General features: G+C 41.9%; 1 protein-coding gene and 1 long non-coding RNA gene across 37 annotated transcripts in view; one reads left to right on the forward strand and one right to left on the reverse strand.

Annotated features, from left to right (window-relative positions):
• Positions 1–16,276, forward strand: part of ZMIZ1 (zinc finger MIZ-type containing 1) — a 341,851-nt gene that overhangs the window by 319,092 nt on the left and 6,483 nt on the right. For 33 of the 36 annotated variants that reach the window (XM_086899623.1, XM_086899610.1, XM_086899616.1 and 30 more), the window contains 8 exons: positions 1,002–1,212; positions 2,404–2,509; positions 3,078–3,238; positions 3,549–3,616; positions 4,976–5,044; positions 5,564–5,811; positions 8,576–8,739; positions 14,478–14,726. In XM_086899623.1, coding sequence (XP_086755749.1) covers positions 1,002–1,212; positions 2,404–2,509; positions 3,078–3,238; positions 3,549–3,616; positions 4,976–5,044; positions 5,564–5,811; positions 8,576–8,739; positions 14,478–14,726 — 1,276 coding nt within the window. The remainder of the gene's footprint in view (positions 1–1,001; positions 1,213–2,403; positions 2,510–3,077; positions 3,239–3,548; positions 3,617–4,975; positions 5,045–5,563; positions 5,812–8,575; positions 8,740–14,477; positions 14,727–16,276) is intronic. The other 3 variants (XM_086899626.1, XM_086899630.1, XM_086899633.1) reach the window with 1 other exon arrangement.
• Positions 10,794–14,579, reverse strand: LOC111931036 (uncharacterized). Its single transcript, XR_002865415.2, has 2 exons — positions 14,434–14,579; positions 10,794–11,182 (listed from the first exon to the last, which is right to left on the reverse strand). It is a non-coding gene; the product is annotated as an uncharacterized LOC111931036 (long non-coding RNA).

Below are 16,276 nucleotides of genomic sequence, written 5' to 3' on the forward strand. Positions count from 1 at the left end.
AAGTCTTTGTAAGGAAAATGGCAGTTAATCTCCTGAATGAGCTGCTCCTCTTGGATCTTACAGAGATAACTTCTTTCAGACAACATAGATTTATCAGGAACGTAGATTTTAAAGTTTGAACAATAAACTTCAAGCTGTCTTTTGCTGTCATGAACAGCAGAATTCTGACATTTCATTTCAGTTTTCTGAAATTGCTTTTCTGAAATCGTCTTGAAATTGCTCATTCCTAACACAAGGTTAACATACATTTATGAAACTAATGTCATAGTCTCTACCCACTTAATTTTTGATTAACTTAATCTCAGCCTTTTCATTTTTTGAAGGGGTTACAGAACTAATTTCTGAGGAGCTAAATAGTGAATGGAAGTTATTATAGGGGAGGTGGGAGGAATTCATGCCCTGAAAAAAGGTCTAAATTGGATAAATTTAGTCCACAGCCATGTTAATTTAGAATCACAGAAGCTGATTTTCATGGGAGGTGAGATATAGGAGTCATTTTATCTTAGTTGATTTACTTGTTCTGAGGTGGGATTAGCTGTACTTGTATTTTGTCTGACAGGCATTCATTCATTCATTCAAATGCTGCTTTAAGTGCTCTGAGGTAGTGAAGAATCCAGACTTCCAGCACAGCCCACTGCAGCATATTGCTTTCTCATTCTTAACTCCTAACACAGGAAGGACCTACCTGATGTGACATTCTTCTTTGTGCAGGAACACTCCATGGTCTGGGTTTGCAAAGAAGTTTGAGATGTTTCCTTGAAAAGTCCTTAATAAGCATAAAATATGAACAACTTTGGGGCATGCTTGCATCATTAATTCATCTTTACTTGCTTCTGTTCAGGGCTTTTATGAAGGAAGTATTGTTATATCCTTAATGGCAATAATTCAGGAAAAATAATCTGATTGATCAAGAAAAATGTTCCTAGCATAAAAACCGCCTCTGCAGTGTGAAAGCAAAGTTAAAGGAAGACTTATTGGATGTTGTGTGTTGTTGTTGTCAGGTCTGACTTGGAATTGCAGTTTAAGTGCTATCACCATGAAGACAGACAAATGAACACAAACTGGCCAGCTTCAGTCCAGGTCAGCGTTAATGCAACCCCACTTACCATCGAACGTGGTGACAACAAGACATCTCACAAACCTCTGCACCTAAAGCACGTCTGCCAGCCAGGGAGAAACACGATTCAGATTACAGTCACAGCGTGTTGTTGTGTAAGTACAGCGAGCTCACGGCTGCAGCTGCTGATGCTGAGTCTGCTATTTAGAGCGGGTTGCAAATGTTGCTTTAGCTGAAAGTGCCTTACTCTCATTTTTTTCCATGCCTTTTTCTGGTAAGGTTTTGCTTAACGATGTTGACACAGTCAGAGTGCTAATGTGGAAATTTTTGCTGCTTAATTGTTGCAGAATTAGTGGTGTCCTTCCAATATCTCTGACAAAGTCCATGGTCTAGGGGAGAAAAGGAGTTTTATCTCTTGCCTTCTCATGTGTGCCTGTGTAACAAGGTGGCTGAAGTCTGTTGAGGTAGAAATAGATTATTGTGATGAAGACTGTTGATGGTACTAATTTCATTTACACAGTGTATTAAACAGTCTTTGGTTTGTCATGAAAACATTGACATTGTAATCATTGGTGCTGATGATTTTTCAAATAGTTTTTCAGATGAAAAATTCATATTCAAAGGTGAATTCAGCCATCAGCTTTCCCCTTTCGCCTTTTCCATGGGTTAGGTACTCTCAGGGATGAGTACTGTATTTTTAATGCAGATCATTCTGCAAATCCAGTCTGAGCTTCTGACTGTTCTCTTGTCACTGACAATAAAGCAAGCTGCTAGCTCTCACAAGGTCACAGTGTGAGGCACTTTGACAAGAAGCCATCCACCCATTTTGCTTTACTTCACATGGATGTTTCCCTGCATAATGCCATTTATCTGGTGGTGAAGAGCAGGGGGCAGCATCCTGTGAATCCACAACAAGCTCTGTGTTAGGTAAGAAAATTCAGCTGATTCCAGGCACATCAGTTGCAAATTGTTTTTGCAACTTCCAACATAGTCTGAGGACAGGCAGGTAGGCTAGACTGTGTCAGACAGTCCAGGGTTTTAAAAATAAACCCTGATGTCAAGGATTAATATGTCAGCTGTACATATACTGAATATTAAGGAGGGAGAAAATGCAGAAAATCCTTGCTTTTTTAAAGCTCTTTTATGCATTAAATGTGGAGCAACTGCACAGTGTGCAGAATATCCATAAGGGACCGTGTGTGCTCAGCAGAGCAGAACCAGCTTTTATGTTTAAGCCTCAGGCTCTCACAGAAACCAAGTGTCCAAGGGAAGAGTGCAGCTCAGTTTGGGAGTGTGTTTAACAAGTGTGTTTGGTTCTCTTCCTAACAAAATGTGTTTCCTTGCAGTCACACTTGTTCGTGTTGCAGTTGGTTCACCGGCCATCGGTTCGCTCCGTGCTTCAAGGTCTACTAAAGAAACGCCTCCTCCCAGCAGAGCACTGTATCACTAAGAGTGAGTTTGCATTTTGTGTGGGTGATGACTTTCCAGAATGCCTATGTTCAGTTGTGATAAGCTTTCTCTACACCAGATTCACTCGTTTATTGATAACCTTCAGCTGTGCTTAAGGAATTTGCAGAACATGGTCTGAGTAGATGAATCCCTGGTATCCTGAAATGTTAATGGCTATTTGGGTGGAAATAACAAAGTTTTGAGGACACAAGCTTAGTTACTAGAGAGGATTGTTCTATTCCAGGAGGATCTCTCTGGCTTTCCCCTCATATTTGTTTTTGACACACCAATAAAGAAAGATTAATTCTTTATTTATCTAGGGCTGCTTTCGGTGTTTGTATGACACTTAATTGGATTAAGAATATAGCAGATATGTGTGTGTGATGGTTTTTCTGTTCAGGAGAATGTTCTAAATTACACAGAAGACACCTGTGTTGGTATATTGTTCATTCAATTGTCACTTAAATGTTGAAGTCATTTCTTAAACGTTGAAGAAATTTCAGATTTCTCTGTTAGAACTTAAAATACACTTGTGATTTCTCACATCTATACCCACCTTCTTCCTAAACAGTCAAGAGGAACTTCAGCAGCGTAGCAGCTTCCTCTGGCAATGCGACACTAAACGGGGAAGATGGAGTAGAGCAGACTGCTATTAAAGTGTCCCTGAAGTGTCCGATCACATTCCGGCGGATCCAGCTCCCGGCGAGGGGGCACGATTGCAAGCATGTGCAAGTGAGTAGGTGCCAGTGCCTGGCAGGGCTCCCTCAGCCATGTGTTGTTACAGTACCTTCAGCTTGATTATCGCGTTAGAGCACCCAATACGTGGCATTTACGTCTCCCTCAATAGTTAACTGCATATATATTTAATGTAGAGGGGTAAAGTAAGCTCTTTGGTTTAGTTTTCAGTGCTAGGAGGCTTTTTTTCATGTCAGTTTTATTTTTGTCTTACTGCTTCATTTAATAAAGAATTTTCCTTTTGTTTCCTTTTATTTTGTCTGGTTTGTTGTTTTTTTTCCCTTTTTTGTTTCTTTCTGATACCTAGTGCTTTGATCTGGAATCTTACTTGCAACTGAACTGTGAAAGAGGAACTTGGCGGTGTCCAGTATGCAAGTAAGTGCAACCATACTACATGAAATGCAGTTGTACACACTTTGACCAAATTCAGATCATATTTAAGATCATGAGGGGGAGAAGAAGGAAGGTCTAGGAAATAAAGTTATATATCACATTTACTTAAAGAGCATAAAGTCCAATGAGAATTCCTGCTATGTTTTACCACCCTGGATTATTAGAAATTTAAAAGCATATAACGAGATACTTTCTCACAAGATTTCATTAGAGATCATCAATGTTGATGTTGTGTAGGGCTCAAAAGAGGCTCAAATATTTACATTGATATGGTAGATATCTTCAATCCAGAATAAGGCTAATTTTTAAAAAAGTAAAAAATTTCCAAGGAGCAAGAGCTGGAATTGTTGCTTAGAGAAAAAGAAGGATGGATACCTTGGCATAATTTCAAGCAAATGTTTTGACCAAAGAGTTAGCGTACTGCAGAAGAAAAGGAAGAAAAACTTGGAAGTGGTTACAGACTGTCCATCCTTGTGTTTAACTGGGCAGAAAAAACAGCAGAATGACTGCAGGCCAGTTCAGTGTCTGTAACCTCCTGTGCACAGGGTTGGGAGCATGTTCCTGCCTCAGCTGAGGAGCCAGGGCTCAGAGCTCCAGCAGCTGTGGCTGTAACAGCTGGCCCTGGGTCTGCACAAGGCTCCAGTTGGGTCCTTGCTCTGCCAGCCAGTGTTAGGTACAAATAGCAGTGGGGATTGTCCATTTTGGCTGTTCTGCAGGCATGGCAGGCTGGAGATGAGCTTGTTTCCATTACTGTCCATGGTTATCTGTGTCCTAACACAAAAGTGCTTTCTCCAAGCTGCCCAAATCTTTTCTGTCTTCTACGTTTGGCTAAAAATATCACAACAGTTGGATATCTTGCTTTCTTAATTCATATATTCATGCATCTAGGCTAAATTTTTGTCCTGTGTCTCTGAGCATGAGCACCTGCATTCAGATCTAAGTGCCTACATAGCTAAATCATTTCCGGTTTTGTTTTGTTCTGTCCCCATCTGTGCCAATCTCAAGTAGAATAGCTGTAATACGTAGTTGCTTTGAAGCCATAGTACTGTGGAGTTCAAAAAAAGAGAAGGATCTAATTAAAAAAAAATAGCGCTAACTGATGCTCACAAAAAGGATCCGCTATGTTTGAAAATACTTTAAATTTGCAATGTATTTCACTAACAAAAATTACTTAAAGAATGTGAACAGCTTGCGGACACACAGAAGTAGATGTATCTTTATCTCATCTGTTTGATGTAAATATCCTGGTAATGTAGAACTAAAACTGTTTGCTACAAGTCATTCTTTCCCTAGCAGTATTCTAACATGAAGTTTGTTTTTTGGTTTTTTTTTACTTTTTAGTAAAACTGCTCTCTTGGAGGGCTTGGAGGTTGACCAGTATATGTGGGGTATTCTGAACGCTATACAAAAGTAAGTGATCTCCTTCCTGATATCCAAGACTAAGCAACTAGGAGATATGGTAATGAGTACTGAGGTAGTCACACCAAAATAGATCTTGGTGATTGAACTTGAATATTCTATTCCATGGTGCCTTGGTGGAGCAGGTGATAGAGTGAATCAGTTTCCATCTACTTTGTAAATACTGTTTGGATTATCTCTTCATGGCGGCCTCATCACTAAAGGAGGAAAAAGGCAGAATGGAGGATCAAATGTGTTCTTGTATTTACAAGGAGTCCCTCTGATTCAGAGGTGGCAAGCCACATCAGTATATTTTGATTTCATTGTATGGATAAACACAGAAATGTGCTCTCCTGGTTGCCTTTTTTAAAATTTGCTTTCAGAACACTTATGAGGAGTAAAAGATCTTAATGTTGTATTACACCAGAGCATTTCAGAACATTGGTTTCCATGCAGATTCTTATGGAAACTTCAGCAGAATTGGTTTTGAAAAATTCAACTGATGTGCTAAATTTTCACTTTATTTTACAGCTCCGAGTTTGAAGAAGTTACCATTGATCCAACTTGCAGTTGGAGGCCGGTCCCTATAAAGTCAGATATTCACATCAAAGATGACCCAGATGGCATTCCCTCAAAAAGATTTAAGACCATGAGTCCAAGCCAGATGATCATGCCAAATGTAATGGAGATGATTGCAGCTTTGGGTCCTGGCCCGTCACCTTACCCATCCCTACCCCCTCCTCCAGGAGGCAACAACTCCACTGAATACGGTAACCAAGGTTAGTCCTGCGGCTTTGTGCACCCAGCTGCTCACTCGTGCACCCAGTGCTTCAGTCAGCCTTGTGATTCAGGTGTGTCAGTGAATCTTCTCAGACTGATGCATGAGGACAGCAAATTATGTGGCTGCAATTCTGCATAAGTCTTTTCAGTTAAGATTCATCTGTTCATTGGAGTGTATGTTTTAGTATTATGTTCTAGTAATATATTGTAGTATTTAGTTATTTAATATTTTAAGTATTTGGTGCTTGTCATATTCATAGTCATGCAGCCCTCCCTGAATAAAGAAATACTGTATGTTACCTTCTATATTCATAGCCTGCCACAATAGACCTATTTCTGCATTTTTTTCTGTGCATTTTCCTCTGTTCCACTCTCAAGTGAAAACATCTAGTACTACATAAGTAGAAAACCTGACCCATTAACCCTGCTACCTGGGCCACTAGGTTTATTTGTGGCCAGGTGAGTGACATTCCATAGGCCACCAGAAAAGCGACGACTCTCAAAGAGCTTTTAGCTGCTTTGCAAACACCTTTGCATTAGAAAATTACTTTTGAGTTCCTCTGTCCATGTGTTACCAGATTGAGGAACATGGAACTAAATACAGGCAGCGGAGATAGGTTTTCAAATTACTGGTATGTTGTGAATAACTCAATTACAGTGACAATTCTGAAAACATGAAACCAGAGACTGTTTCTTTTGCAAGTAACATGATATGAGTCAGTTCAGCTCTGGGAAAAGACCAACTGTTCACACTATCAGAATCCCCAAATTGATTACAAGGTGATACATGTGCTTTTTGCAGGCGTTGAAGAAAAATATAGATTGCGTGCAAAATACGGTTAATTTGCTCCAGTGACTGCAAAACTGATGACAGATGATAAAAACTTAGAAGGTTTTCAAACAGATGAATGATTACTATAACAAAGCCAAGAGCACTGAATCACATTTTTTCCCTCATTTAGTAGGAGTGAAGTGCAGTCAGAGCCTGAGAACAGAGCTGTCTATTCTTCACCGTATTTCCAGTGCATACTCAGGAGCAGACAGGATAGCCGTGTCACGTGCAGGGTTTAGGCTTTGTGTGAGCATTGCTGCCTAGACTGTTGTTTTGCTGCTTTCCCTATGGGTCCTGCAGCAGAGGCAGTCACTGCTCTTTGGAACCCTGAGTCACCACTGGCAGGTGAAACCCACGCTCTCCTATTTGCCCTGCAGTGGGGATGTCAGCACCCTGCACACGTTATCCCCAGTGTCTGACAGGTCTCTCTCCCTCAGCACGTGGCACTACTCTTGCTGCAGAGAGGGGCTTGCTGCTGCATGGCTGAAACTCCCTGGGCATGCTGCCTTTTATCTTTATTCTCCATCAATATGTGCACTGAAACTTGGTGATTGCAATTGCATAATGTTCTCTGATTACCAGTTCTTTAGAGCAATGTAGTAGTAGTAGTAGTATTACTACTGTGGTTTATGTTTGTTTACTTGGTTTTGATGGAAAGCATACTGAAGTTTAATTTGCAAACAAATATTCAGTACTACAAGACCACATTCCAGCTGCTTGCTAATTAATTATTCCTGATGCAAGGCAAGACCAGCTATGTTCTGTGAGACTCCTCCAGTTTGCAGATTAACAAAATGAGAATTAGTAAGGCTCTGCAGTATTTACATGATAGATCAAAGTCCTGACGTCTTTGAGAAGTACTCTTACATGGCTAATGACTACTATTCCTTCAAGATTAAACTTCTGCTTGTGAAGCTGTGCTAAAGAGCAAATGATGCAACTACTTCAGTTTGTCAAACTCCCTTCTTGAGTTGAATATTTAAAACTGCTGTACTTCAGCTGACAAACTGCAGGCTCTCTGTGCAAGCTCCAAAGCTGTTCTGTTATTTCAGAGCTCAGTATCATCCAGTTCAGTTGCTTGTATGAAATAGGTGAATGGTTTTAGTTCATCCTTTTGCTATTCATAGCAAATAAGCCACTAGAGCTGATATCTGAGTTGGAAATGTTAAGAGAGGAATCTTGACAAAAAATATGAATCCCTGTACTGGGATACCTGCTTGCCTTAGAATTCAGATGAAGATCCCTGGGCTGAGGTGGGCTGGATCTATATGGACAATGGTCATACAGTGCTTGTCCTGCAGAGCAGCAGGGGACTCCAGGCCTGCTTCAAGATGTGTGTGTAAATCCAGTCAGTGAAGTGAATTTTATAAGTTTTGTGGGAGCCCCAATTAAATATGAACACTTCTTCTATGCCTTTTATGAAGGGGTAGAGTAGATGCTGTGCTATGAACTGGTACTTCGGCATCTTCCAGATTCACTTCTGTCAATTACTCTCATCAGAAGCTGAAGCAATGTTACAATCTTACTGAGTGTGTAGAAGCACAGGCATGAATAACCCAGGTGTCCTATAAATTATGTGGTACTTGGGCAGTCAGTCTCAGTTACACTGAGATACTTCCAGATACAAATATCCCATAGAATTTAATATCCTGTTTACTTCTCAGCATGGTTAAGTTTATGTGGTGACTTGGCAGTAGTTTTTCAAAATGTCAGCAGTTTTCAATTAGTTCCAACACATAAATGAATTATTGCAGCAGCCAGTGTTGGGAAGCCAAGTGGCCTGTCCCCACTCGCTCAGTGGGGGCACAGCATTGTCACATTCAGTGTCACGGCTCCCTGTGCTGCGCAGGGGGGAAGTCACATCGCACAGCTCCTGCGAGATACTTGGAGAGATCAACCTTGGAAACAAATCACATCTGTTTCTCTTTCAGGCAACAGTTACCAAGGTCATGGCAATTTTGACTTCCCGCATGGGAATCCTGGTGGCACATCTATGAATGACTTCATGCATGGGCCACAGCTGTCACATCCCCCAGACATGCCGAGCAGCATGGCAGCTCTCGACAAACCTCTCAGTCACCCCATGCAGGAATCTGTAAGTAATGGTGCTGGGCACATAGAGTTTCGTTTGTGGGGGTAAGGAGCTCTCATCCAGCTGAAGGACTTACCTTATGAACTGCTTTTACTTTTTGTGGATTCCTCACTTGGGAAGTTGGTGAAATAGAGTAGTCTTGAGAAATGCCAGAAATGCCATTTTTAGTTTCTGGCCATTTTGAGTTTTTGGAGAAGCATTTCTGCACTTTTTGAATTGTCATTTAAGCTTGTTTATCTGAAAGAAAGAACCTGGCTCAGTCTGCTTGTATTAATCATTGTGCTTTGCTCTGACATGTGAAAAAAAAAAATCTACTTCATTCCCTAGGCCAGCAGGACTGTGAATATCCATCTCCAAGAGACAGCTTGTTAAAGCAAGATATTGGATGACTTCAGAGCAGGGACAATATCTTCCCTGGCTTTTTCTCTGAGGGCAAAATTTACATCAAAGCATTTTGAGGGGGAATTCTACTCAAGTAGCATGAAAGGCACTTTTAAACTTTTGATAATAGGACAAGCCTGCAGATTTCAAGGAGAGACACTGCCACTGGTCTGAAAATATCAATGTAAGACTGAAAAATAGAGGTTCCTCAGGTCTCAGATGGTGAGGCAGAACTGTGCATTGGAAAAGCAGCTTGCTCAGAGTTTTCTATACAGAACTTTCTGTATCTTCAGAAAATGCAGTACTGCTGCAACTGGGTGATAGAAGAGCTACCAGCAGCATTTAGTTCTTAGGCATGGTTAGTCATCTATTTTAACTGTGTGTGGGGTGTGTATACATCCTTTTATGTTCATTTAAGTTGCAGGGCAGGGGGTTTAAAGTGTGCTGTTACTGCACAGGAAGGATGTTTAACTTGACAAGTCATATGTGCTGTGTCTTCAGTGAATCCTAGAAAGTACAATTTCAGAATGTAATGAGGAAACGTGGTAGCAGATGCTCAGCAAAAGCCTACTCAATGTCTCCTCTAGCTGGCAGTGGGTTTTCCAAGGAGGATGGTGAGAAATAGAAGAGAGTGGAGAAGGAGTTCTTCATATAGTTTGGAGAGAGTCCAAGTGCCAAGACTCTTCCTGCAAAGGAAGAGTCCAGAAACTGTAATGAGTTTACCACTTTACAGGCTGATGAGGACAAACATGCTGTAAACGTAGTGTTGCATTGGCAAATTCCGCATACACAGCTTAGAGCGGTCAGAGTACTCTGCACAAGAATCAGCCACGCAGTATTAGTGAGAGGAAATTTCCCCACAGTGGTGAGAGGAAATAATACCAGCCTGAACCACTCACAGCTGCTTTCCTTTGAGTCAAAGCCACAGGGAGTTAATCTTTGCTTCCCATTACCTGACACCTACCTCTTAATTTCATCAGTTAACAGCCATACCTTTGCTCTAGTAGTAGCCCTGGTGAAATTTCTGAGTTGATAGGATATGAAGTAGTTGAATATAAAAGTGAAGAATTTGTAGCTGTCTGAAAATGTGACTGTTTACATATAGCAGAGGTGAAAGTTTCTCAAGGCTATGTATGTTCCAGAGCTGTGAGAGTGTATCTAGGCAAATGTCAATGGACTTCCACTTCTGTGGGCCGGTCTGTAGCAAATCTAGTACTTGCTTGTGATAGCTGGAAATTAAAGTAAACCTTTGCCTCACTTCTCCCTCATCTATCATGATACTCAAAAAATACCATTTGGGAATAGGAGTGCTAAAGCAGATTCCCACATTATGTCAATGGCTGGTTTTCTGTAATGAGGTTCAGTTTTCAGGTCTTTTTAGCAGAGGAGGATTAACCTTGCCAGTGTGACTATGTAGCCTTCAGTCCACATTTGAGGACTCTTAGTGTTCCCACACAACCTTTTCAGTGTTATAAAATCTCTGCTTCCCTCTCTCTCTCTTATCCTCTCTCTTCTTTCTTTCTCTCAAAATGAGCTTTGTCTGTAACAGACACTCAAGAAAGGCATCTTTAAAATCACAGCTTTTAGAGAAATACATGCCTTTAGCACATTCCTAAATTGTGTAGTTGCATGTCTTTGGAGAAACACTTCATAGAAAAACAACTATAAACAAACCGTGTGACTGAACCAAGGTTTTAAGATGTTGCCTGTGCTCTTTTCTGGCTTTCTGTCCTTCATTTTTACAGTTAGCAGGTTATTGTAGTTTGCATATACTATTCACTTTGGCCATTTACAAGGTGAGTTGTAAGGGATTGGATGTTCAGTCCTTCTAGGCTTTTAAGGTCTCTCTTGCTGGAGCTGAATGCTGCTGAGGAAGTTCCTGGCATTCCTGTGTTGAAGATTTATGTGGTGGCCCTTACGCAGTGGGAGGCAGAGAAAGTTGATCCCTCTAGACATACTCTGTAGGTCACTCCAGGAAGTGCAGATATTTGCCAGTGTAGGTAAGGCTGGGTAACCAGGGATGAATCAATCAGGATTTCCTTTCCTCAACACTGCTGTTCCACTCCTGTGGAAGAAGAAAAAAGGACCTGAAACATGACCAGAAGTAATACCTCTTCCCCAGCATAGAGTGTTGTGAGAGCTATGGAGCAGATGGTACATTGCAACAGTGCAAGATTGCTACAGAACAGCTGCCACAATCACATCATGCTTGTTTTCAGAAATTGTAAACAGGTTTTAGACAAAGGAGAATTCAGTTAGCTCTATTTTAGTGCTTCTTGCAGACAGTGTAAGGAGCGACTGAGCAATGGATGATGACACCATAGGCTCCTACGCACAGAGAGGTGGTATGAGCTGGTACTACTGTAAAAAGTCATTGCTCTTCTTTCTATTTTCACTTTTCCTCCCTCTCACACCAGCAAAAGTTACTGCAGCCTTGAAGTGATTTGGACCCAGGTACTGATGTGATTGGAAACTAATTCAGGAGCAGGGTGGAGAAATTCAGTGCATGTCTGCAAGGTTTCACTTTGCATACGTGGCAAAGGGGTGGATGGGAAAATTGGCCAAGAACATCAGCAGGGTAGGCAGGATGGCAACTTTTAGTTTTGGAAGCTAGCACAGCAGAAGAGTTGGTAAAACTGTGACCCTGGTAATGGAGAGAGATATAAACCATTGACTTAACCTGGTGATTTTTTTCCCCACTAATAATTTTCCTCAGAGACAGAAGGAATATTTCTGTGCAGCTGGCAGGCCCTGTTTCTCCACAGCTGTACATCTTGGCACTCCTAGAGGTCACTGTTGGGCTGTGGAATTGTGTTGTTCTGTGCTATTAAGCTGAAGATGTAGTTGTCTGCTATAAGCTTTCCTTTTATAGACTGTAAATGCTTTAAGAGTGCCAAAGCTTATTCCTCTAAAAACAACTGGAATTCGCTTGCTGTGCAAGCAAAGGCAACTTTATTATTCATAAATTCATATTCATTTATTATTCTGCATTCATAGTGCAGGTCAAATAAAGGAGGTTCAGAATAAAAGAATAAAATGGTGGGAGTTGCAGGTGCAGGCTAAACATACCCAAAGTGTGTTGCTTACAGTGTGTTTGCACCATAGCAAACTTACCATTAGTTAGCTGAATGCAAATAGAAAATGTTCCCATCCTGAGCATTTTTCCTTCTCACTGGGAGGCTGGTGGAGTCAGTGGCCTAAGTCGGATGGATTTGGAATCTACGATGTCTCTTCAAAGAATATGGTGGCCCTCAATCTTACAATAAACAATTAGTCCCTATACCCATTGTCTAAGGATCCAGGTGACTGTATTATCAACTAAACATATATTTAAATCCTTGCCTATATAAACACAATGTAGAATTTCTAACTTTCTTATTCATTTTGAAATGCCTGAGAGCATACAAATGTCTCTCCTGGTTAAAATATTTATATAAATGTGCCAGCATGGCCCTTGCTTTACACATTCAGGGATAAATTTAAGAGATTCTTCAATATAATCCTGCTTGGTTTTAGTTTTGGTTTTGGTTTCCTATGTCAACAACACTGTCATAAATTGCTTTTTACCTTTTGTTGTTATTATTAAGCTTTCTAATTTCCACACTTTCTGTTGCACATGTCCTCAATGAGTGAGGAAGGAAACAGTACTATTAAGACAGACATCTACTTAGACTCAGACTTTTGCAACGTTTTTGGGCTGCAAATTCTTTTACATTAACGTGTGATCTGTGCGTAGATTTTGTATAAACTTAGCCTTACAGTAACAACAATGTTGGAGAATGTTTTTCAAGTAGTCAAACTGTGACCCCAATGTCAAGATGTATATCAGTACTTTTTACCAGTTACTTTAAACTTTCATATGGGATAGAGAGCCAAATACCATGCAGGTAAAATCATTTCCACAAACCTTCATAATGCCAAAGTATTGAAAAGGACCTCCATGCAGCTGAGTGTGACTGTCCCAATGGATCAGTATTCAAGTTTCACTTTTCCTAAGAGTAGTGAAAAGTATTTTTTAAAATACTTGTTTCTCTGTATTTTTAAATGGGAACATTTTAATTAAGTTTTGTGATAACCTGCCTTTTGCTTTCTGAAGCTGAAGGCTGAGGATAAGATAACTTCGCAATTTTTTACATGATATGAAGGGGTGAATACTGACATAGCATTTTGCTGGTTTCTGTTGGCTTGGCTGAATGAATTTCATGCTGCTGTTGTATGTATTTGTTCTTTTATTTCAGCTTCACTTTGTCCAATATGTAGCATTCCCCAAAAAATGTTTACATTTTTTGTTTCTCCATATACCAAATTAACATGAGATATCTGATTCTGAAGCATCCAGACACTTCTTTCTCATGGCACCAAGGTCCAGCCCCAGAGAATCCCCTAGCATTAAATGTGACATGCAGAGGGAGGAAGAACTGGACTTGTGCATTTTTATTGCTTCTGTGTCATGTGAGAAAGACTTTTCCCCCATTCAGTAATAGGGTCAGGATGATGCATGTGGATTGGTAGTTTATTCCCCACAGAAAACATAAAAAAACACTAAGCTCTTGTAAGACAACTCATCCACAGCATGAACACAAAGGAGAGTATGATCATTGGCTTAGTTTAAGCTAAGGCAATGTACTTTGCAGTCAGCAGGTGTGCAGCCACCCACAGCAGCTCAGCTCATGGTGGGAATGTGATTCCCAAGCTGCCTTGGTTCTGTCAGCATATCAGCAAGGAAAACCTTCAGCCTTTAACAGGGGTGTTGCATTCTGAGAAGAAGAGGAGTGAAGGAGTGGGGAAGAGCTGGTGTTTACAAGATGTTTGTAATCAGCTGAAACAGGAATAGGCTGCGGTGTCAGGAAGCTACCGAATAGGGGAGCTGAGCAGAAATGATGCATTTTCTCAGTTAATGAGTTTCCTGGCGTAGGGATCATTCAAGAAATTCTCAACTCATTCATAACATTTTTTAGGGCAAAAGCATCTGCCTTGCTAATGCTGAGCAACACCCATAAGCCTCCTTCCCTCCTCTTTGTGGTGCATTGTTTTGCATCTTCATACACAGTTTTCCACATTACAAGGAAGCAAACCAACGGCACAAGTCCAACGTGTTTTTTCTCCTTGCAGACAGCCTTCAAAAAGCTGAAACACTTCCTCCAGCATTGGGATATGGAGTTTTCTTTTCCAATGGCGCTTTTTTATTTCTTTTTTTTGTTGTTGTTGTTGTTTGTTGATTGGTTTTGTTGGGGTTTTTTGTTGTGTGTGTCGTTTTTTTAATTTATTTGGTTTTATAACATGCAGTTACAGAGTCAGGCACCGCGAGCACTGTACCTTGTGGCCTCACTTTCTTTTCCTGCTTTTTTCCTCCTCCGCAGATCCCTCATCCCGGCAGCACTGATCAGTCCCATACTTCCATGCAGCAAGGTTTGCACGTCCCTCACCCCAGCAGCCAGTCAGGGCAGCCATTACATCACAGCGGGCCTCCTACCCAGCAGTCCCGGCAGCCGCCCCCGGCCGCTTCTAGCAACCATCCACACAGTGACCTGACCTTTAACCCCTCCTCAGCCTTAGAGGGTCAGGCTGGTGGACAGGGAGCACCCGACATGCCGGAGCCCTCGCTGGATGTAAGTCTGTGTCATACTCTCATCTGCCTGCCATAGCGTGTGCTTCGCATCGCGCGGGAGGGCCGGGCGGGCAGGGGACGGGACCCGCTTCCACAGCACATGCCATCCTTTCATGCTTTGGTACATGGGCGCAGGCGCTGCAGCCGAGCTGACAGGGCACTCCTGACCTGCTGGGAGAACGGATGGTTCCTGTTGGAGCAGCTGCGTGGTGTGCGAGCCACAAGCCTCTTCTAGCAGCAAGGCAGGCATTTCTTTAGGCAGTAGCTCAGACACCGGGCTGGGAGCCGTGTCCTCCTTTCCCACCCCGGCGCTGGTTGGGCTGTGCTCTCCTAGACCCTGAAGCTGTTGCAGTGCCTGGACAGGAGGAGGACACAGCTGTACGTGGTTCTGACTGTGGCGTTGCTGTGCCAAGCGAGCTGTGCACTGAGCCCTGCGGCGTGTCCTGGCCAGGGACACGGGAGATCTGTGCTGGCCACCCTGTGACACCGGCCCTGCTCCCTGCAGCCAGAAACAGTCTGTGCCCTTCCATACTTGTTCTCGTGGGTGGCTCAGCAGCACAAGTTCCTCCTCCCAGTACATCACACAGGGAAGTAAACAACATGGACATTTTCTGCCTCTTTAGCCACCGTGGGAGGCAGCTCACAACTAAACAAAGTCTAGTTTTAAGGCCAAAAGTAGTCTTCCATCTCTTAACATTGATTCAGTGGAGTTGGAAGGGACTTTTCTGAGGTATGTCTCTCTGGTTAACCATCTACCTCCCAAAATATAAATCCTCAGCACTAGGATTGGATTTTTGTTTGAGTCATGCTTTCCTGTACGTGTATCTTCTGTGTGTTCCAAAGTCTGCTGCTGCACAGTTAATTTTCTTAGAGATACGTTCGCTTCTGTGCCTTGGATTTCTATCTGTATTTGCTGTTGCTGTATACTTGCATCTCCCCTGTCACACTGAGCACTGGGCTGGCAGGTAGCCTCATAGGGGAGGGAAGGGGTTTGGGAACAGAGAGAGGCTCCAGGATGCTGCAGGAACAGTGAGGCAACTTCTGTTTGTATTTCACACAATACGGTTGTGTGCACATCCTTTGGGAACAATAGTTCATGTGGCAGTTGGAGTTCTGAACCCTTAAGGACCTTGTCTGAGCAATACTAAAAGGTGAAATAAAAATGTCTTTTTTTTCTTCTTACATTTAAGAAACGTACAGTATTTTATTATGTGTCAGGCACCCACTGGTGCCTGCAAAGAGAGAGTGAGAAGAAATCTGTACGCTTACTACAGTACTGTGGTTATCACTGATGAAGGGCTGCTGGTTTCTTAATGGGAGGCAAGTTCTATACAGTGTGAGAAATAAACTTACTGGAAATACCTGTGATCCTGATCAGATGGATTGTTTTAATAGGTGTGTTGTAGAACCTGGCTGGATAAAATCCCATGCAGCAAAGCAAACAGGGCCCTGTACTATGGGCAACTTGGCCTGCTCCTTGCTGACACAGTCATGGTCCTTCTGCAGGAATTCAGGGAGATGCAGTCTAAGGTTGAACCTGGGTTAAAGAAT

This window comes from Cyanistes caeruleus, chromosome 8 (genome assembly GCF_971803275.1).
Source record: "Cyanistes caeruleus chromosome 8, bCyaCae1.hap1.1, whole genome shotgun sequence".
Taxonomy (NCBI): Eukaryota; Metazoa; Chordata; class Aves; order Passeriformes; family Paridae; genus Cyanistes; species Cyanistes caeruleus.